Below are 21,490 nucleotides of genomic sequence, written 5' to 3' on the forward strand. Positions count from 1 at the left end.
TTGTAATAATATAGCAACATATTATGGATTCTTGCAACAATTTTGCTGCTTGATAATTGAAGATGTTTAATATATTTAAAGGTAAAATATTTAAATTCTCATAATTTCTCTGTCTCATACTTTTCTCTCAATATTATTACAAAATTCATGGATTTATTGTTGTTTTCATCATAGCTACTGTGAGTGTTTACTGGCTAATTGGTATAACACCAATAAATATAATCAAATGAAGACATAATATTTTATATTTGTTATAATTTATTATTTTAACTAACTTTATTAATCATTTATAACTTATTTTTTATTTGAATCTAAGTAATAACATATTTAATAACATATAGTAGTATTAACATATTTTTTCAATGTTATTATCATAATCAAAATTCAATGTGATTTTTTTTTCCTATGGTACATTCATATTTGACCAATTAATGTATTAATAATATGATGACGTGCACCTAATGTGTTCTAAAGACAAAAGTTGATACTGCTAAGTTTGGACCACCTCGCTAGCCGTACTACGCTGCACACAGCGCTGCGAGTCTTTCGCTTTACCTGATCTTTACTCGTATGGTCGGCAGGCGGCTTTCCTTTACAGCTGCACAGAATGGCATTTCAGTGTCAGCGAGATTGCTATATGAAAGAGGTATGATTTTTCAACATAACACGCCATAAACTTACAGAAAGCCTACCCCGCATTTCCCTGCCCTGAATCTTTATAACAGCTGCAAAGCCATCGGCCAGTTGAAGTTGCTAACAATCAAGCTAACTTAATTTTAAATTTCTTTGACACAATTCTATTTTTTAAAGATTTCATCTGTGTATTTCACTCGTTCTGAATCACCCAGACAGTGCCTTTAAGTCAGCCGATACTTAAAGTTTGTTTGTTGGCTTAATGTCACATAATAGCACAAATGAATGATCCAGAAGTTTGTTGCAACAGTAATAAAAGCGCACAGACACGGTGAGAGGTCTGTCCTGATGTGACCCGAGAGGTGTAGCAATTAAAATGGGCGTTTTCAGTCGCTTGATTGGCTAATGATACTTTATGGCAGGGGTGTCCAAAATTGGTCCTCGAGGGCCACTGTCCTATAGGTTTTCCATGTACCCCTGCTCCAACGCACCTGGCTTCCAATAAATGGATCCAACAGCCAATAAAGTTGTGCAGTTTGACTGGTCAGTCTGAGTCAGGTGTTTTGGAACAGGGAAACATGGAAAACCTGCAGGACAGTGGCCCTCGAGGAACGCCTGCTTTATGGTTTCATTTGCTGTTAACTGGTTTGTCTTTAGTCCCTATGACCCACTTTGAGAACCTTCCGGCAAACCAAAACCAAACCAGTTCAGCTCATTTTTACACAGAAAATGGCCATTTAAGATGTATATATTTATTTGTAAGGCAAACGTATTATAATGATATTTAAGCAATACAGATACTGCCATGAACAAATCCAACCTAAAGGAGGTCTTAATACGAATAAAAATCTGCCGATTATTGTTAAATTTCTTGGAAGAAGAGAAAGAAAAAAACAAGGCCATTATCAGTAACGGGATTAGATTGGTCTAATGTCAGCAAGTTAAAAAAAAAAAAAAATCATTAAGATCTCTCCCCTCTTACTGTAAAAAAAAAAAGGATGATCAAATGATGCATATCTGCATTTGGTAGTTGAGATGGTAAGAAAGGAATTACATTGTTTTTGCATTAAAAAAAAATAGATTTAAAGTTTATTCAATTAAAAAAAAAACTATATTTTAAGCATTATTTCTTCTATTGGATAATCCATTTCAGTTTGACCAATCAATGTCTTGTACTCTGAGCTGGAATAGTGTGTAGTGATCAAGTCTTAAGAACGCAGTGAAATGTCACATTGAAATTAAAAGACTATTAGTTTTAAAAAGAAACTTTGGCTTGTATTAGTTTTAGGTCAGAGTATTCTATTTTAAAACTAAGGCAAATTAAGTTTCATAAAATAATCACATCCTATATCCAGTTAAAGAAGGGTAGGCGATGTTTTCCAGGATCAGTTTTTACTGTATTGCTTAAAATCCTCCTCGCACCGTACCCAGTTAACTAAATGCTTTAAAACAGAATTAAGGGCTTTGGGCTTTTGAATGGTACAAATGTAGCTCGTTTAAAACTTTTTCCAGGATTTCCTGCTCCACCTTTAAAGAGCTGAGCTATAAACATGTTGCAATATGAGCTCAAATTTTAACTGAGTCCATTTTGCTTTTAGTTTGTTACCTCTGTGGTATCCTGCAGTCCTGCCGAACTAAAGCAAGAGGTGAATGGCAAGAAAGAAACTGTCAAAGGCTTCAGTATTAAGCTCCAAGATACCATCTTGTTTCCTGAGGGAGGTGGCCAGGTAAGCTGGTTATTTAAAATCCTACCCTGCTATCATGTTTTTGCATCAAGCATGTCCCATCAGTGAGCCATAACAGATAAAATATTTTATTCTCAATCAGCCAGATGATCATGGACTGATCAACGAGGTTCCAGTCTTGAGGGTGACGAGACAAGGACCGGATGCTGTACATTTCGTGCCCTCTCCTCTGGAAGTGGGTCAGGAGGTGCACATTAAGGTGGATTGGGAAAGGAGGTTTGATCATATGCAGCAACACTCAGGTAAGGATAAGTTGTTCTTTGTTTAGATTTAACTCTGAATGCACATCATAGCTGTTATTTCAGTCTATCTTGCCTCTTAGGTCAGCATCTGATCACAGCTTTGGCAGACACAATGTTTGGATACAAGACCACATCCTGGTATTTCACCACTGCACACGTTGTTTTCCCTGTTTCATATCAGACTTGTGCATTTACCTATTCTGTGTGCTTTTTACAGGGAACTGGGTCGTCAGAGAAGCAGCATTGAGCTAGACACTACTAGTGTGAAACCAGCGCAGCTGCAGGAACTGGAGGAAATCATCAATGAGAAGATCAGAGCTCACATCCCTGTGACTGTGCAACTTCTCTCCATTGATGACCCTACTGTGGAAAAGGTGCTTACCATAGACAAAATATATTGCCAATGTTTATTATCTACACTAAGATTAGACTTTACATGAACTGCACACTGTAGTACATAAGATGCTTGTGTTTGTAAATTAGGTGAGGAGCCGAGGGCTGCCAGAGGACCATGCAGGACCTGTTCGGATTATTGATATAAATGGCATCGATGCTAATATGTGCTGTGGAACTCATGTGTCTAACCTCAGCCATCTGCAGGTACAGCTTTATACAGAAACACATATTTGTAATTAGTTTGTAATTTCTGTTGTAAGGAATCAGACTAAAAGTTATTCGCATATATATATATATATATATATATATATATATATATATATATAGGGATATTTGGCTTTCAGGTGAAATTTATGGAAAATGCAATATGTTCATGCTACAGTGATATATAATATGATAAAAGTAAGACATTTAAGTAGAAGGATACTCTACTGATTTCCTCATCTCAAAAAATTCATTCAACACAAAAGGTAACAACAATGGTAGTTACACCACAACAAAAAATTTGAACGTCTCAATATCTCGTCATGTGCCCTTGAGCATCAATTACAGCTTGACAACAACGTCTCATGCTGTTCACAAGGCAACTTATTGCCTGCTGAGGCATGGCATCCCACTCTTCTTGAAGGGCAGCCCTCAGGTCATTGAGGTTCTGGGGTGCAGGGTCTTGAGCCTCTACACGACGGCTCAGCTGATCCCACAGGTTTTCAATGGGATTCAGGTCTGGAGAGAGTGCAGGCCATTCCATTTGAGGTACACCAGTCTCCAACAGCCGTTCCCTGATGATGCGGCCTCGATGAGCAGGAGCATTGTCGTCCATGAAGATGAAATTAGGCCTGTGCTGTTCATGTAGGGGCACAATCACTGGATTAATGATGTTATTCAGGTAGTATGGGCTTGTCACTGTACCATTCACAAAGTGTAGGGCAGTTCTGTACCAAGTGGACACCCCTGCCCACACTGTAACACCGCCACCACCAAAAGCTCGCCTGGTGACAACAGTGGCTGATGCATAGCGCTCTCCCTGACGTCTCCAACATCGTTGCCGGCCATCATTTCTGCTCAGTGTGAATCGACTTTCATCAGAGAACAGCACTGAGGCCCACTGGTTCCTCGTCCAGCGTAAATGCTCCCTGACCCACGCAAGACGATGATGCCTGTGCCTGGTGGTGTGGTCAGGTACCCGTGCAGGTCGTCTAGCACGCAGACCACGCTGATGGAAACGGTTTCGAATGGTCTGACGTGACACTTGGGTGCCTCTCACCTCTCTTAAACGTGCCTGGAGTTGAGTGGCATTCATCATCCGGTTTCTCAGGGCAGTGTTCACAATGTAGCGGTCATCAGCACGGGATGTGGCCAAAGGACGTCCACTTCTAGGCCTTTCTGTGACTCTTCCAGTCTCTCCATATCTCTGTTGCAACCTGCTGATGACACTCTGTGACACTCCAAGCTCAGTGGCCACTTCTGTCTGAGAACGTCCTGTTTGAAGCATCGCAATGGCGAGGGACTGTTGTTCCATTGTTAGGTGTCGTCTTGGTCTCATGATGTCAAAATGTGAACAGCATGATGAGGACAACTGTTTAAACACCAGCTCTAATTGAACCAGGACATTTATTGGTCAATTCAAGGATCACACACCTGCCGGGATTTTTGCCGTTAAGCTCCTTGTTAGAGAACAGCAACTTGTGCAAAATTTATTGAAACATTTAACAGTTGGACATGTGCATTTAAAAGCTTAGAGAAGATCACATTAAGTTCACCTGTACAGGTTTGAATGCATTTTAGGCTTGTTGTGAAATTTCACCCAAAAGCTGAATATCCCTAACTTTTTGTGAATAGTGTATATATATAGTTGTATTGTAAAGTGTATCTCATGTGATTTGAATATGTCATTATCGTGTTCTTCATTTATTTTTATCTGGATTTTAGGTCATAAAACTGCTGGGAACTGAGAAAGGAAAGAAAAACAAAACCAACCTGATCTTTTTGGCAGGAAACAGGGTCCTGAAGTATGCAGAGAAAAGTTACAGCACAGAGAGATCACTGGTGTCTCTTTTGAAGTAAGACCAAATTATGAGTCTTCATAAACCCCAGTGTGAGTTAAAGTCATCCACAAAGCTGGAAGTGACTAAATCTTTGCCATGATCCAACAGGACAGGACCGGATGAGCATGTCGAGGCTGTTGACAAGTTGCAGAAGTCTGCAAAGCTTCTACAAAAAGTAAGAGAACTTCTTCAGGAGTTATTTTCTCCACTTTATGACTTGCTGCATGGGCTCTCCAATCATTACAAAACTGTCTTGCCAGACTAACCTGAGCCTGCTTCGTGATATGGCAGTCCTCATTGCTCAGAACTTTAAGAACGACCCTCAAAGGGACAACTTCTTCAGCTTGCACAAGTAAGCAGTTTTACTTCCACTTTTAGAGATTTAATCTAACTAATGCATAAATTTAAGTATGAATAAAAGTTGATCCTCTCTTCCTACAGAAAGGAGGGTGATAATGAGTTTATGAATATCATTGCCAATGAAATAAACACAGAGGTAAGATCACAGCCTGACTTGTTCCCTGTATTTGCAGATGAATAGTTTTCTCATCCCCTGCTTTGTTTGCTTTTAGGAAACTTTGGTTTTCCTGACTGTTGGTGAGGAAAAGGGACCTGGTTTGTTTCTCCTTGCTGGACCCAGTGGACCAGTGACAGAGATGGGACCACAGTAAGAAACCCCACCAAACATGTAGACACGTCCAGTTGTAAAATCTTAAACATACAATGAATGCACCTTATGTGTTCTCCAGGGTTTTAGAGTTGCTACAAGGGAAGGGTGCGGGGAAGAATGGGCGTTTCCAAGGCAAAGCAAACAGCCTGGCACGGAGAGGAGAGGTGGAGGCGTTGCTGATGCAGCTCTGCAAACATCGCACTTCAGAGGAAGAATAAACCCAGCAATCATTCAATAAAAGAACATATTTTATTTCTCAGTTACTAAATCATTGCAGAAGATTTAGGCACTGCTGCAACATTGAAATGATTTAAGACCGTCTGCTTTAGTCATGCTGCATACATACTGGTAAATACACGACTAATCCGCCTCGGTAAATTATTCGTCAAACAGAGGTGGTCCAACCTGATATTCTTTCTTATTAAGCTGTTGTCATGGAATCAGTGATGATGGCATCATTGGTTAGTGTGGCTATTTTTTATGGTAGCTCTGCATTTCTGCAGAAAGCCCTGTTCCCTTCGGTGTGTTCTGGTCTTGTTTCTCAGACAGATTTTTGCAAAAGATCTACTCCCAGCTCCACCATTATGCCTCTACACTTTTACACATAACACCAATGTGCAACATAGAGGAGTCGTACATAAAAGGGCCTATCGATTACCTGTCCTTCAATATGATGAAGAAGTGGTTGGAATCATAAACAGCAGAAAAGAAAAATTAAGTCTGTAGTGCTGCTTCATGCAGGTTGCAGGTTAACCAAAAGCCACGTGGACTCGCTGTCCCATCTTGTTGTATTACAAAGACGGAGCTTATACTAGCTGGACTGCCTGCTCATTTTAGTGATTTCCATTTGCTACAAAACACAAATGTCTTTAACACAACATTGTAGCAACTGTTTCTTCTCTCTCTGTAAATACATGAATATTAAAGATTTTAAAACTTACCATCTTTAATATTGCACCTTTAAATATTTGGGGTAGAGGAGGATATGATGTTATATTCAAGGAGATATGCAAATAATTTTATCTTGAAAATGTGTATAGTTGGTCATTCTGTACAATATGTTCTATACATATAAGTAATAAATGTCAATTTAAGTTAACTCTCAGCCCACTCTACAGATGTATTGACTTCATATGGAAAATCAGGGACAGAATTAGCTATTGGTACACAAACAATACATTTCTCTAAAGAAGGAAACCAAAACACACCTTTAAACTAGTTTAAAGTGTCATGTTTAATTAACATTTGACAATACAATATACAAAATAACCAAACATCTAAATGACCTTTTCCTTAACTTGCATTTGATACAATTACATTGAGGAGAAATGAAATGTTAAACTAGTTTTTAATACAGTCACTTGATGAAAACAAACAACAATAAAAAACATCTTAAGCCTTTACTTTTGTCTGCAGAAAGCTGTAGCAGCACTTTTTCCACCCACACAATAAAAAATAAAAGAATGATAAAACATTATTAGATGTTTGTGCAGGTAATTTCTGTCTGTGTTTATAAAAAAAACAGTGGTTTGGAAACAATCTTGAGATATTCAGGAGTTTATGAAATTATCACAAGTTTGTCACATAAAAAAATGTTCCCATGCTGATAGAGTGCAAATGCGTAAGCGTCCCCTCCCACTGATAAAACATACAAAAAAATCCATTAAAATATGACTCCATGTGTGTCCGGTTGGTTGATATTTTTACATCATTACTCGTTGGATGAACCGACCCGCCGTGGCAGAGTTACTGTAGTGGCTTCACAATCTTCATTGAAATGTAGTTCTGGAAAAGGTAAACGATGAGCAGAGTTACTGCTTGTCCATTATCCAGACACGGTGACCCACAGATTCACATATGATAAATATGAAGCAGTTTTCCTTCTTACCGGTAAGGAGTATAAGAGGATGGCGATGAAGAGAACCACAATGACGAGGATGGTGAGTCCAATAAAGAGACATCTGAACCTTCTCCAAACAATGAACTTCATGGTCTTGCACGGATTGGTGAACCAAAAGAAAGATGTTTCTGGGCGACTGCGGAAAATGAAAATTGTATTTGTGTTACACAAACTTTTTTCACATCCACATATATTAATACTGTACAGTAAATATGGTTTCAATAAATCTGTTTTATACTTGGGTGGGTCCAGTTTTGGGTTCATGTTGGGTTCATCCCTTCCTTTTCCTGCAGGTCTCTCATCTGCATCTGCCTCACTTACGATCTCCAGTGTCATCTCCACTTTGCCCTACAAAAAAAAGACAGAAGTTCCATTTTAAATTGGTTTATATTACTTAAATGCAGCAAAGTTGGTTTGTAAACACAGAATTTAATTTTTTTCGTATTTATTATAGATTTACTTTTTACTTTTTCTATGAATTTTCACTTACACCAAGGACCTTCGTTCCACCGTCTTCTGTGTAACACGGCCACCAGCCTCTGACTGACTGCTGGGCAAACAAAGACTTGATGTTCTTCAGCTTGTAGGGTTCTTCCATTTCCATATCCATCATCTCCAAAGAACACTTCTCTGGCGTCTTTGCAGGAGCAACCAGCTTGCACAAATCCAGCTCCACATTTCCTTGGATCACAGAATATCACACTCAACTTTTGCAATTGTGATTTTGTACAATCTGAGCTTAACTTGAAAAATGGTTTGTTACCGAGATAGTCATCCAGTGAGAACTTGTCATTATCCCATATCTGAATAATCAACTTGGGGGGGATCCTAAACTCCGTGTTGTCAAGACTCCAAAAGTGTTCCTGTTGGACAAGTTTCAAATGAGTTATTTGAACAGGTCTTCCTCTCATAATGAACCTAGGAGGAGTCTCACCTTCTTGGAAACAAGGCAGAGTTGTTCGGCTGGCAAGAAGTCAAAGCCAAAGACAAACCGCCAGTTGAAGTTGCCATCTCCGTCCAGAGACCTGTAGTGGACATCGGTCTTCTGCTTGTCCTCTTCCATGCCTGGCATCCAGCTGGAATGCAACAGGTATGACCGTTCATTCAGCAGGACTCTGCTAGACTCATTTAAAACTCATTTGTAATAATCGTACCCTTTGACATAGATGTCACTCATGCTTTCTCCAGTGATGCTGGTCTCATCCAGCATCACATCTGTGGTGTTCCAGATGACCGCACGCAGGAAATACCTGAACATTTAACAATCGTAGATGTTAGCGATGTGACATCCAATGTGGTTCGGGATTATATACAGAACATACAGCAGCACCCACTTCTTAGGTTTACGTGGTGTGATATTGAAGGGAGGTCCAGGAGGTCCGATGCTTTTAGGGAAAACATCCACCCACATCTGAAGCCTTCCCTTTAAACAACATAACGCAAATAGATGTTACAAAATTGTTAAAGGTGGCTCAGTGTCCGTTTAGATACAGAGAATCTAACCTGAGAGAGGTTCGGCTGGAAGCTGCTGTAGAGAGTCCTGGTCTCCACATGCTCTGGGACAAGTCCCTGAGTTCTGAGCACGTGCAGACAGAGGCGTTCATGGGCTGGACCCAAGTGCTGATGAATTTCCTTGTTGTCCTCTTTGTGTAAAGAAAAAAAAAATCTCAGTCACACTTAGCTTATGTGGTATTATTAGTGCTTCCATATGTGGAAACAGGTTGAATAACTGAGTCATGTAATTGTCCTTAGTCTGTCAAATGATTTTGAAGTTGTTTGATGATTGTTTTGTTTTATCAATGATAATGATTTCCTTAATGTAAATAAGTTTAATAAAGTCTTTAAACCAGTACCAAACTGAGCCAGAGTGTAATCCTTTCCATTGAAGGTAAGTGAGGTGCCATTGTCTTCACTCCTGGGTTTGGACAGTCCTTTCAGACGAGCCAGATTCTCCAGGATCTGGGATGGTTTCAGCTGATCTCTCCACTGGTTGATACCAGAACTAAAGATGACAAGAGAAAAAAATGGAATTTTTTTCTTCTTACTGTCCTATGAGACCTAAAGATCACGCTCAGGAGCTTCCTTACATGCAATAGGTCTGTGGAAGGCCACAGTACGAGTTATATCGAGAGAGGAAGCGGTTCTCCAGGTCAATCACTGTTTCGCCGACCTTTTCATCGCGAGTCAGCATATCAAAGTCATAGACTCCGATTTTCAGGTCCTTATCCTGGGGCAGGAAACACGTCATCTCAAACATCCTAAACAACACAAGGGAGTTTGTTTAAAAAAAATAGGTTTTGCCTTATTTCACACACTTGATATATTCATTTGTTTTTCATTTGTACATAAGGTTTACCTTCCAAACACAGGGTTTATGGTGTTGGGTAAGTAATTGTCCCTGTCTTCAACTGTATTTCTTCCCACAGATATCCTTATGTATGGATCACACTATTAAAGACAAAGAAGGAGACACCCAGCAGTGAGCTGGGACTAAGCCAAGCGTGTAGAAATGGGTCTTTTTTTATCATGTTCAAGTGTAATGTCACCCTCCCATTAAAGAAAAAGCTAAATTTAAGCTGGTTGATAGGAATAATTAAATAAATAAACAATTAGATAGAAATTTGGAGCACTTTGTTGATGAGAAGTGGGCCAGAATACCTGTCAACAGCTGCAGAAGTGTCACTGGGACTTACAGAAAACACCCGATTGCCGTGGGTCTCATCACGATTGTTTTTTGTATATATTTTTATTGATGTCAAGATTTTCATTTAATCTTTTTTAATCATTTTATTTCGTCAATTTTAGCTCATTTCAGTGACTGCTTTTACCTTATTTAATGGGAGGGCACCAGTTGAGCAACGCTGTGTGTTGTTGGTAAAACAGCTTCAGTCTCACCCTGCCATTATTGTCTTTAGGCTGTAAGTCTATTCCCCGAACCACGTAAATCCTGACGAGACATTCCTGAGGTCCACTTTCCGGCAGCTCTCTGAACTGACGAGGCGGAGTAGCAACACTTGGATCATCTGACAGGGGGTACACCTTGAACGCACCCTGTAAACAGAAAAGCACACAAGAATGACAGACTGAGAACAAGTTCACTGCTGTTCTTTCTTTGGTAGTTGAAATTGACTGTATCTGACCAAGTGTTAAGAGTTCGGCATGGTGACAAAATACCTTGAACTCTCCAACCACAGTGGGATCCTCATCCCCATTTTCATTCTTGCCACGCTGCAGCTTGAACGTGTTGCAGAAATCAGTCAACCCTTTGAACTCTGGGATGTTCTCCAATTCAGTGTCATACACCTGAAAATCAAAACTTACAATAAAGTCCTCTGCAGCCACAGAAAAGCAGCATTTCTTACTTTTTGACAGATTAGAAATAATAAACATATACCTTGTTTCTGTATGTTACAGGAAGAAATAAAGTCAGCTTACTTTGAGAGTATCATATCCTTTCTTGAGGTAAGGGATGCATTTTTCCCGGTCTCCAACTGAAGCATAGAATTTACTCCACCAATCGACTGTCTCCTTCTCCTAAAACATTATAATTGCATTTATTCATGATTGAGATGTGTTTGTCAACACTTTCAGAAAAAAATGTGGTTACGGCGTCTTATCTCACCTTTTCTGCATGCTTTTGTGAAAGATGAGATGTGAATCCCCCCAAAAAATAAAAAAAAACATAGTCACAATAACATTCTCATAACTTTGACATTAATGCTGAAAGGCATTCTGTGAAACAAGGCGAATGTGAAACTGAGGTGTGGTAAAAGAAATGTTGAGAAAGTGATCCCAGCAGCGATTTTTTTAATTTGCAACAATGATATGAAACAAGGGCGTAACAATGGGCAATGCACAAGCAGATTTTTTCTGACAGATATTTTGGATTATTGTAGCAAGAAAACAATATGAGTATTAATGGGGGCTGCATTCAACCTATGGGTTATTATTCATGCTGCTCTGCTATTAAGTCCCTTTTCACTCCTGGTACTAGAAGAGGGAATTTGATCCGAAGTGGACAGTTGTAAGTACAAAACCTAAACGCATCCTTGATTTATTTAGATCCATTTGAGACAGTCTGGGATGCACACTGAAGAACTGCCAGTCAGATGGCATTGTCTGTGGGAGCAGTACAAACTAGTTCGAAGTTCTCATAAGCTATGGCTCCAAATCATTCACAAGAAGTGAATTGCTGCCTCCTGCAGGTCACAACATAATCTTCTTTTTACAATTAAAAATCAGTATATTGCTTTTTTCTCCACAGCAGAAATCCGATCATAAGAAACCAACAGAGGAACATGCAAGTTTTGGGTTGTTGCCAGGTGTGAAAAGCTCCTAAGGATCTGTTGAGAAAAAGGCTGAATGTGCAACTACACCATTCTATGACATCATCTGTCCCTTCACCTGCATGATAACTCTCAGGATTTATTAGAACATATGTTTGGCTACAATAAGATCTACAATATCAGACAGTATGTATATATCTAATGTAATCTGCTCCAGGAGGGGTGTTCTTCAGAGCTTTTGGAAACACCCTAAAACACTCTGTAAGTGTTTCAGCTGAAGGAATTATAAATGCAAACCTGTTAAGAGTCTAACATTAATAAAAAACACTGGAACAGTTGTTAGAACTGCAGACGATGCACGATATAAAAATTTGTTTGGCTCTAATTTGATGACAGCAACGTGTCTGAAGAAAGTTAGGACAAAAACGATTAAAATGTTAGTCAAACAAACTTAGTGACAGTTTAGAATCATTAACATGACTCAGTATAAAAAGAGCACCTCAGAGAGGCAGAGCCTCTCAGAAGAAATAATAGGCAGTGGTTACGGTAAGTATTCGGATAAACTGTCTATAAATGTGAATCATTTCAGATTCATGTTCCTCAGTATAAAAGTGTATAGAATTCGCTGGCGACACATGAAGTCAGAAGTGGTTGCCTGACAGCCTGATGACAAATTAATTCTGAAATCACTCCATGTGTTCAGGTATGCCTCCAGATATTGTCTGTGAACGCAGTTCACTGCTGTCCAAACGATTGTCACACTAAGAAGAAATCATACATGGGCATCATCCAAAAACACAGATGTCTTCTCTGAGCTAAAGTCAATATTTCATCATTTGGCTCTATCGTTTGAGGTATATTTTTCAGGGATTATAAATAATCTTATTTTTGAAATTGTGCCATTTTTAATTACTTATTTGTAATTATGTTATTCCATTACTTTTTTTCATTTTTATTATTTAATTATTTTCATTTTTATATCATTAACTATTATTCTAAACTTTGGTTTAAGAAATATATAAATTTAATTAACTATAAAAAAGAAAAACAAAGGAAAAATGTTTCCATGTCTTTTTTGTGTGAATATTAAAAGTTTACATGAGATGAAGTCATGAAGGCAACTTTTCTGTGGTTCTCTAAACTGAACTTTGGAACTCATCTGGATCCTGGATCCACTGACATTAAGAGGAGAGGAGCCATACAAGTTGTTATCACTGCTTGCTTCAAAACTCCAGCATCTTTAGTGACATCGAGGTGCGAAGATTCCAGTTCCAAAGGAACATTGGTTCCTATGGAACTGGTCATTTTCACATCTTGAAAGGCACCATCTGCCCAAGATATGCTCCCATCAAGATCTTTCATATTTCCTCAACACAATCCTAAACTTCAGACTCCATCTATAACAACAGCATTGCATTGTAGTAGAGGAGTTTGTATGCTGAGATGGTCTGCCTGCAGTTCAGATCAGTCCAACTAAAAACAGGTGGCATATCATAAAATGCAACTGCTTAGCAGCTGAAATACTATATTAGAAAATACTACGTTTGTCCCCCAAAAGTCCAGCAAGTAGCCTTGTTAGTTCTCAGACAGTTACAGAACTGTTGTTACAAGAAGAGGGGTGCTAAACACTGAAAATGTGGCTGATTTTAAAAGACATATTGTTGCCATCAAACTCAAGATGAGCTAATATTTTGTCATAAACTGCTAAACTGTTTTGATATTTGTCTATGTTATTTGGTTTGTGGGATTTTCCAATCATTGCATTCAGATTATTTTAAAGCATTGAAGTTGCACATGTTACGCCCTTGTTATGATCAAGATGATTAAATGTGCTCATTAAAACGGTTCCACTTAGATCAAGTGAAATCACGTGTATTGTGACAGTTCCCTGTAGGCAGCAAGGTGACAGCATGATGAGGGTTTTATTCAGCTTGTTCCAGCACTGTGGACTGAGTGATTCTCAGCTTTCCAGTGTCATCGGTGCACAGCTTTGTGAATTAGAGAGCTATAATAAGTAATTATACATACAAAACAGGAAGTGGGGGAAGCCATTTTGTTGACAGCAGCTGACATGCTGTACATAAACTGCAATCCAGATTAATGAGTTTGTCAAATATGATTGGAAAGCCTAAATTTTGTATTCAAGCAAATAGAGGCAACTTAATGAGCTCTGGTAAAGACAGAAGGTGGTGGTGTCTACCTGAGCTTCGAGTAGTGGTCTTGTTTCCTCCATGGTAATAGAGACATCTTTGCGAGGTGCAGACATCATCAGAGCCACTGTCAAACATAAACAAAAGGTGTTATGATAATTGCCTACTGTCTTGTGTGTTATTAGACATTTTCTGTATCGGTTCTTACTTTTAGAGGCTCTGGCTCCTTCCGATACAATGAGAAATGGGTCACATCTAAAGTCCTCCAGAGACGTGATGGTGCACTGACCCACCACAGGCTTCCTGCCAAATGGACGGTGGTCAATCACCTTCAGCACAATGGGAGGTGTGTACATCTCATCTTTTGGGAGGAGCTGCGGAAAAGTACAGAAGACAACCAGAAATAAAACATATTATGTAAAAAAGGAGCTACAGTTTTCTAATAGTCATCTCACACAGGATACAAAGTTCAAATAAATTACATGTTTGTTTGTTTTTAATTAATCTGAATTCAATACATGCAACTTTTATCACTTCTGGATGTTTTTTTGCTGAATTCCAGCACACATCTGTGAAACTGTGTTACAGTAATATTACCACTTTGATGAAGAGGACAGAGCTGGGGAAGTTGGGGCTCTTTTTCATGTTCTTGATGACAGCTGTCTCCACCCTCTGCCCGCCACACTCCACCACAAGGCTCGGTGAAGACACTGAAGCCAGCTGATATGTCTTCATATTTCTTAGACCCCAAGCAAGAATCTAAAAACAAAGATGCACACACAGCAGAGATGTCATCGGAAGGAAACACACACATTTTTTTGTGTGGCGGACTGTGCCAAATACTATGCAAAATACCTCCACAGCAGTGAGCTGCACCACAGGTCGGATTCCCTGAGGAACCATGTAGAGGTTCTCTGCTCTTTTTGGGGGAACCAAGGGAAGATCTGAGTCATCTGACTACAAAACAGAGACAATAATAACATTTAGTCTTCTTGTAAGACTATGTTTTATAACTCCTCAGAAATAAAAGAGTGAGCATGACATTACTTTACATTTATTTCAATAAAGTCACCATTTATTCATATCATGCATTGTGTTATTTGTAAACATCATACACTGCATTAAAACACAAGAAAACTTACAAATATTAATTCCTAATTGCTTCAAAGAATGTAAAAGAACTTATTGGACATGAAAGTACATTGTACATATTGTAAATTGGCTCATTTCACATTACTTTCATGACAAACCTGGTTTATAAGAATAAGTTCAGCAGCCACAAGCGTCTCCCCTGATTTCTGCCCACTCTGGATGATGGGATGCCACAGCAGTCTGGGTGTTTGATCCATGCCAGAGTTCAGCTTCACTAGTGGGGTGCAAACACTGCGGCCGAGCTGCTCATCCTTCCCCTATGCAGAGGATCACATGCCACAGTTTCAGAGGATGATATTTCTAAGGTTATGTGTTTAATGAGTACAAAACTACATTTAGAAAATCCAGACAGAGAATGTCATGGAGGATGTGGTTAGTTTTCTTTTTTTTTTTTAACATTAAGTATCAAATCAAGGTCAAAGAAGAAAAGAGTGGATGAAAGGGGGGGATTCCAACCAGCAAACTGGTGTGTGTATATATCCTCTACCTGAAGGTTGCAGCACAAACACAGCCAATAAATGAAGGAAAAGAAAACACTAGACACGACTTGTGTCTAAGACATGACTGAGAGGGATTTTGTTTGAACATGTCTCTGTTTTTTTTGTGCGTTTCTTTAGGAGTATGTTGCTTAGTATGCACTAAAATTTTGTTGAACAAATGCCTTCAATAAAGGCATCTGCTGTAACCTACCACTTGGTCATTGTCGTAGAACTCCAGCACCACATCAGGGGGATGGTAAGCAATGTTCTGGGGGTCTCCGTATATCTCGATGTTGTTGAAAATCAGAGTTTGGTCCCAGGTAGGATTCAGCGTCGCTTTAAGTTTCTCTGTTGTCTTGCTGACATGTAGTAAAGAGACGTGTGCGTAAGGATCTGCAATGAAAGAAAAGCATGATTCCATGAGTGTTTAACAAGTACATTTAAAAAAAAGTTTTTTATGGTCTCTGGGCTTTTGGTTTAGGTTACACCAGTATTTCTCAATTCCAGTCCTCAGCCCCCCCTGCCCTGCATGTTTAGACATAATTCTCCTCCAAAGCACCTGAGTCAGATTGTAGAACGTCCTCTTTAAGTTCTTTGCAGCCTGTTAACAAGCCCTTTAATTCATTCAGGTATATCAAAGTAGGGTTGCCTATAAAACATGCAGGGCAGGAGGGCCTGTGGACCGGAATTGAGAAACACTGGGTTACACCATTCAGGGGGTCCAGAATGGTGATCTGTACACAACCAGCTCTCCTAAAGCTGCTTTGGACCACTTTGAGGGTCAGAGGAATGGCTAAAAGAAACCTTACTGCACACCACTGTCTCCGGCAACACCCGGCCAGTGTCTCCAGTGTCTTCTCCAGTGCCAAAGCAAGACTACAGGACACACCCAGGTCCTGTGCAGTGCTTCAGTGGTCCAGCCCTGCATCCTAGTCCCAGTCCACATCACCCCACTGCCCACACCAGGCCATGCTCCTGCTCATCATGAAGCTTGAATCCCTATCTCTGAGAGGGCCCCAGGATTGGATGCTCCGCCTCCTCCTGTGTTTCTGTCTCTGAGGGGATTACTGTTTCCTTTGCCTGCCACCCGCCCCCATTAAACAAGTCTCCTGTCGTTGCATCCACCCTCTGGAGTGTTGTTACCTGAAGTGTTTGTTGTGGCACCTGCCTGCCTCATCAGCCTGCATACGTGTCCACATTCCCCAGAAATTGGGACAATGTTCATATATTACCGACTAGCCAGTTTAATCTTACCAGAAAAACTGTCCTTGTCCATGGATTTCAGATTCCTTGCTTGATAGACATAGACACGGAGATGGTACATGTGTGACCCTAAAGAGGAGACAAACATATTACATATGTATCATATATTTCACTTTTATTCATTTATATTTATATTGTTGACTCACTGTCGAAGGAGCAGGACACAGTGGGCGTGTTAGCACCAAACAGTTTGGTAGCATCAGCTTTGGAGCCTTTCTCTTTCTCTTCCGTGTCAACACCCTGCAGAGCAAACCCAGCAGATATCTTTGCATTACATGTTCACGCAACACACACTGCCAACACATTGCGTGACAACGGATTTGTTTAATTCATATGTAAATATTTGGTGATTCATTGAGGACAGTTAGTTCCTGCTTTTTCGGCGTTTCTTCCAAGTTAAACAGGAATTTGGAAGTTGGTCTCACTGTAAATGAGTTGAACTCAGGATAATTCAATCCTTCCTTTATTTACCAAAGCCCCTTCCAGCTTAAAGATGGCACATGCTCCAAGGCGATCTTCGGGTGCCATTTTTCTCCTCCAGCGCCTTCGACGAAACGTGTCCGATGAACGTTCTTCTCGGTGGAATTTCCAGCCAATCAGAGAGGAGAATTCCCATCCCTCCGGGTCACCTTTATTCTGCCTCTGTATGTAAAACAAAAACTTAAGTATTTTAATCACTTAGAAGAAATCACAACAACATCATCTATTTTAATGGATTGTTCTGAAATTATATCAAACCTTCGCTACGGACAGCAGATCCAATAAACATTACTGTATTTCCAGTTTTTTAAAGAAACATTCAAAGTTTAGTGATACTGTCCTGTGCTGACCTCCACTGCTGCTCCTGCAGGGACTGTGGTTCGCTTACGAGGCCGAACCAGCCTCCTTCTGCGGTGGATGTGGTACACCTTCTCTGCAGGGACCCAGGACTGAGGCTTGTCATCTGGCGGAATGGTCACTCCATAGTCCCATCCTTTACAGCACACATCGGTATAGAAACACTTTCAGTTTCATTATAGTTAGAACAGATGGACTTTTAGATCTAGCAGGATAGTTTCTTTCTGCAATTTTAAATCGTAAACATGCACATTTTAATGGTCATTCCCCTTTTATTTCTTTTAATTAACGGGATTTCTTTTAATCAATAACAAAGTTTTAAAAAAAGATACAATCACGTCTTCAGCCAATAAGAATAATGTCTGAACCTTGATCATCCACAGCTCTGTTGTCATCCACAGTCCAGCTGTCCTCCCATGCCCAACCAGGAGGACAGTCAAACTCTTCAGGTTTGCGACTCTTCTCCCCATTCTGCACAACACAAACAATGTGTGTTTTAAACATAGAATTTAAACATGTTTTTAAATTCAGTTTTATTAGACAGATTGTAGTCAAATCAGAAAAATTCAATCAGAAAGAGTAAAAAAAAAAATCTATTTTATATGAGTCCGGTTAGGCAACAAATGTAAATTCATGTCTATTTGTCAAAGTGACAAGTTAATGAAGAGTCTTTGTGCACGCCATCTACAGCTGCACTACTCTCTATTTGCATGTTAGCTTTCTGATCTCACCACATCCGTGTACGGCTCGGAGGCAGCCTTCCACTCTCCGCCAGGGAAGCGGGTCTCGTTCTGGAAAACCTCATCCATGAATTCTGTGTGTCCTGCATCGGCCTCTGTTAGCAGACTGGAACAAAGTGACGTACATAAATAATTTTTACATTTTTGAAGCATGTAGCAGCGTCTCATGCAAGTATTTGCATTTTCAGGACTACATTTAGTCTGATTGTCTAAATATATATTCTACTTTTTATATATGATAAATGGGTAAAGAATAAAAGTAAGCTCATAATGGATTTGTAATGTACCCCTGTTGATTTTTTTTCCAACTTTTCCAAAAAACAGGTAGTTTCTGCTTCAAAAATGCTGGCACAGAACACAAAGAAATGGTATACATGAAACTGTAGCAAGAATGAATAATTGAGTTGACAGGGGTAGATGTAGAAACAGGGAACAGTAAGTTCCTTGCACAACCTTGCACTGCTCTTGTAAAAATCATGTAGAGGAATGTAGACAGAAGTGAACAGGAAAAAAAAACCTTCCCTTAATCTGCTCAGCTTGAATATTTGTATTTAGTGGAGAAAAATACATAAAACTATAAAATTAGTTGTGGAGACTTAATAGAAACTTGATCCTTTTCATAAAATGTGTTGCATTCAAAGCAGAAGAATGCCACATCATCAAATCAATTTATACTTACGCTTTTTCAGGATCAATGAACCAATCTGACTCCCACTCCCATCCTCTGGGTGGAATAAAATACTCATGTTTTAGTTTAAGTTGTCCCGTTACATCGGAGAATTTGTGGCGTCCCACTAGTCCTGTGGTCCCCCACTTCCCAAAGACTTGGGCCTGATTTTCATACTGTTACAGAGCAAAAGGCATGCTTATTTTTATAGCTGGTTTGACAGCTGACAAGTTTGTAAACATTTAGTTATAATGTTTTATTTTTTTAAATACGATTGATGAAATCTACAAAACATATTCCTGTAAAATTTCAGAAATGATTAAATTTGCTCTGGGATAACGTACCAGCTCAGCGAACACACTGAAAGTTCCCTCAGAGAATGAGTTGAACTTTTTCTCGTGTGCAGACAGACCCAGCCACATGTTGACTCGAATCTGAACTGGCACCTTCAGACCTTTGGTCTTGTCCATGGGATACTGCAGCAATCAAAAAGAAGGAAAAGTCTGAAATACATTAAGCTGTTTAGACTAAATCTAATGTCGCCAATTCCTGCATAACATTTAAACCTTTCATTTTCTCTTACATATTGTATGTACTACCTGTAAAAAGATGGTCCGAGTCTTGCCACAGTGTTGTCCACAGGCCTGCTCGCTGTATGTTGAATACAGGATTTCATGAGCTGGAATACGACTGTATGCCACCCTCTTTTCACCACGCAACATCCAGATGATCACATCAGGCATGCTGTTCTGGGGCTAGAAACAGAGAGAATAATGCCATAAATTATGAATACAAAGTGTACCATAGAAGAAGAAACATAACTATGATTTTGTCTAGTTTTGTTTCAGTGAAGCATCTTTGTAAGGGATCTTATGAGGAATTGGAGATTTACAGAGTGCATATTTCTGTGGAGCCGGTCATGTGTAATGTGTACTGGTCACACTGACTGGACAACGCATTGTCATGCTCCATGCGATTCATGGCTGGAATAACTCAAGTAAGTGAGTAATCTTCTAGGAAGTGGTCAGCTGGAACCGGGCCACTAGATTCCTGCAAAGGGAATTATTCCGCACATAACTAAATGATATATTTATGACATGTTCGATGGCCATTTTTGATTTTTGCATTATTATTTTTGTTGCATATCAGTTGTGAATGCTAAGAGTCGACACAATAGTGAAACCTTCTGACTCATCAGTCGGTTTTAAATGGCTTGATAAAGAAAGATGACATTCCTCTATAAACTGAACCAAAGAAAGATATAAAATGTTTAAAAAGACGTTTCAAAAACCTGGAGAAATTCTGTTCAGTAGCATTCAAATGATTACAAGTTTGACTTCTTAGAACAAAGCTACAAAGACAAAAGCAGACTTTAGCAGTCTTCGCAGAAAAATTTAAACTCCTTTAAATGGCAGTATTTTTCTTTATTTGCACCTCCTCAGCCAGCTGTTTGAGTTTGTCCACCCAGGCCTCTAAGTCAGATAGCGTGTCCCGGATCGCTATGGCCTCCTCTTTCATGCGTCTGGCTGAATCCTTGATGGTGGTCAAAGCACTGTCTCGCAGCTTCTTGATTTGAATATCCAGGGATGTCAGATTGGAGCAACCCTCCAGTTCAGGTGTAGGGAAACTTGAGGAGAACAGAAATGTTTTTACTCAACTGCATTTTTATCAAAGAATACATGAAGCACTGAGATAATATAAAAATTGTAATTTCACTTTGGTCACATGACCATTTTTTCTTCTTTTGATTCCCATATTTTCCTTTGGTTTATTTGACTCCTAGATATACTGAATCAAAAGAAACACAGACAACAAAAACAATCCTGATGTATAGTTCAGCAACACCTCCACCAGTTACCTCTCCAGGTCTTCGATCAGCTGATCCAGCAGCTTCAGCCACACCTCAACTAGCTGGTTGTCAGAGACTTTGGCCAACATTGCAGTTTTAAATGCCTCCAGGTTGGATTGCTGAAGCAACAACAAAACAAGCTTAAGTATTATGAACACACCTCAATCCCCTGTGGCTGACTCTCAGACGATTCACACATACATCATATTAGCGGTCTGCAATAAGGAGCTAAACTTAGTGGCAATAAATCATTATAAGTCTACTGCAGAGGAAAACTATTAGAAGTAATTACAGTTTAATATTACCAGGTTGTGAGTAATGTAGAGGATAATGTTGGCAGAGTCCAGGCGGTGGCTTATGTCCTCCCAGAACGATGTAATCGCAACCACTGGTTTCGTATTTGCCCAGGGCAGGTAGTAGTAATGGTTACCTAGAA

General features: G+C 39.5%; 2 protein-coding genes across 2 annotated transcripts in view; one reads left to right on the plus strand and one right to left on the minus strand.

The window, feature by feature from the left end:
* The first annotated feature begins 511 nt into the window (after positions 1–511).
* Positions 512–5,951, plus strand: aarsd1 (alanyl-tRNA synthetase domain containing 1). The gene is made up of 12 exons (XM_079260727.1): positions 512–646; positions 2,232–2,360; positions 2,461–2,620; positions 2,701–2,758; positions 2,838–2,994; positions 3,104–3,220; positions 4,946–5,076; positions 5,170–5,236; positions 5,322–5,413; positions 5,503–5,557; positions 5,634–5,728; positions 5,811–5,951. Exons 1-12 carry the CDS (start codon positions 608–610, stop codon positions 5,947–5,949), a joined length of 1,239 nt encoding a protein of 412 aa, XP_079116853.1. The 5' UTR covers positions 512–607; the 3' UTR covers positions 5,950–5,951.
* Positions 5,952–7,387: 1,436 nt separating this feature from the next.
* LOC306771551 (myoferlin-like) overlaps positions 7,388–21,490 on the minus strand; it is a 31,018-nt gene continuing 16,915 nt past the window's right edge. Inside the window, exons 21-55 of the mRNA XM_079260728.1 lie at positions 21,360–21,484; positions 21,064–21,173; positions 20,640–20,832; positions 19,805–19,960; positions 19,550–19,681; positions 19,218–19,381; positions 18,530–18,644; positions 18,167–18,269; positions 17,792–17,934; positions 17,433–17,603; positions 17,108–17,201; positions 16,953–17,030; positions 15,910–16,091; positions 15,318–15,476; positions 14,923–15,024; positions 14,665–14,826; positions 14,276–14,441; positions 14,118–14,194; positions 13,946–14,002; positions 11,254–11,265; positions 11,067–11,165; positions 10,806–10,934; positions 10,527–10,682; positions 9,988–10,079; positions 9,719–9,889; positions 9,485–9,633; positions 9,135–9,274; positions 8,966–9,054; positions 8,786–8,881; positions 8,566–8,707; positions 8,395–8,494; positions 8,122–8,312; positions 7,870–7,979; positions 7,620–7,767; positions 7,388–7,516 (exon numbers count right to left, since the gene is read on the minus strand). Of these exons, the coding sequence (XP_079116854.1) occupies positions 7,478–7,516; positions 7,620–7,767; positions 7,870–7,979; positions 8,122–8,312; positions 8,395–8,494; positions 8,566–8,707; positions 8,786–8,881; positions 8,966–9,054; positions 9,135–9,274; positions 9,485–9,633; positions 9,719–9,889; positions 9,988–10,079; positions 10,527–10,682; positions 10,806–10,934; positions 11,067–11,165; positions 11,254–11,265; positions 13,946–14,002; positions 14,118–14,194; positions 14,276–14,441; positions 14,665–14,826; positions 14,923–15,024; positions 15,318–15,476; positions 15,910–16,091; positions 16,953–17,030; positions 17,108–17,201; positions 17,433–17,603; positions 17,792–17,934; positions 18,167–18,269; positions 18,530–18,644; positions 19,218–19,381; positions 19,550–19,681; positions 19,805–19,960; positions 20,640–20,832; positions 21,064–21,173; positions 21,360–21,484 (4,352 nt within the window). The 3' untranslated portion in view covers positions 7,388–7,477. The remainder of the gene's footprint in view (positions 7,517–7,619; positions 7,768–7,869; positions 7,980–8,121; positions 8,313–8,394; positions 8,495–8,565; positions 8,708–8,785; positions 8,882–8,965; positions 9,055–9,134; positions 9,275–9,484; positions 9,634–9,718; positions 9,890–9,987; positions 10,080–10,526; positions 10,683–10,805; positions 10,935–11,066; positions 11,166–11,253; positions 11,266–13,945; positions 14,003–14,117; positions 14,195–14,275; positions 14,442–14,664; positions 14,827–14,922; positions 15,025–15,317; positions 15,477–15,909; positions 16,092–16,952; positions 17,031–17,107; positions 17,202–17,432; positions 17,604–17,791; positions 17,935–18,166; positions 18,270–18,529; positions 18,645–19,217; positions 19,382–19,549; positions 19,682–19,804; positions 19,961–20,639; positions 20,833–21,063; positions 21,174–21,359; positions 21,485–21,490) is intronic.

The sequence above is a fragment of the Telmatherina bonti genome (genome assembly GCF_933228915.1).
Source record: "Telmatherina bonti genome assembly, chromosome: 21".
In the NCBI taxonomy this organism is placed as follows: domain Eukaryota; kingdom Metazoa; phylum Chordata; class Actinopteri; order Atheriniformes; family Telmatherinidae; genus Telmatherina; species Telmatherina bonti.

Bases quoted from the DNA above. Each gene is read 5' to 3' on its own strand.
- aarsd1 (XM_079260727.1), top strand. From the start codon at position 608: ATGGCATTTCAGTGTCAGCGAGATTGCTATATGAAAGAG. The intron at 2,361-2,460 runs GTAAGCTGGTTA...ATTCTCAATCAG, and splicing joins TTCCTGAGGGAGGTGGCCAG to CCAGATGATCATGGACTGAT. The intron at 2,995-3,103 runs GTGCTTACCATA...TTTGTAAATTAG, and splicing joins ATGACCCTACTGTGGAAAAG to GTGAGGAGCCGAGGGCTGCC.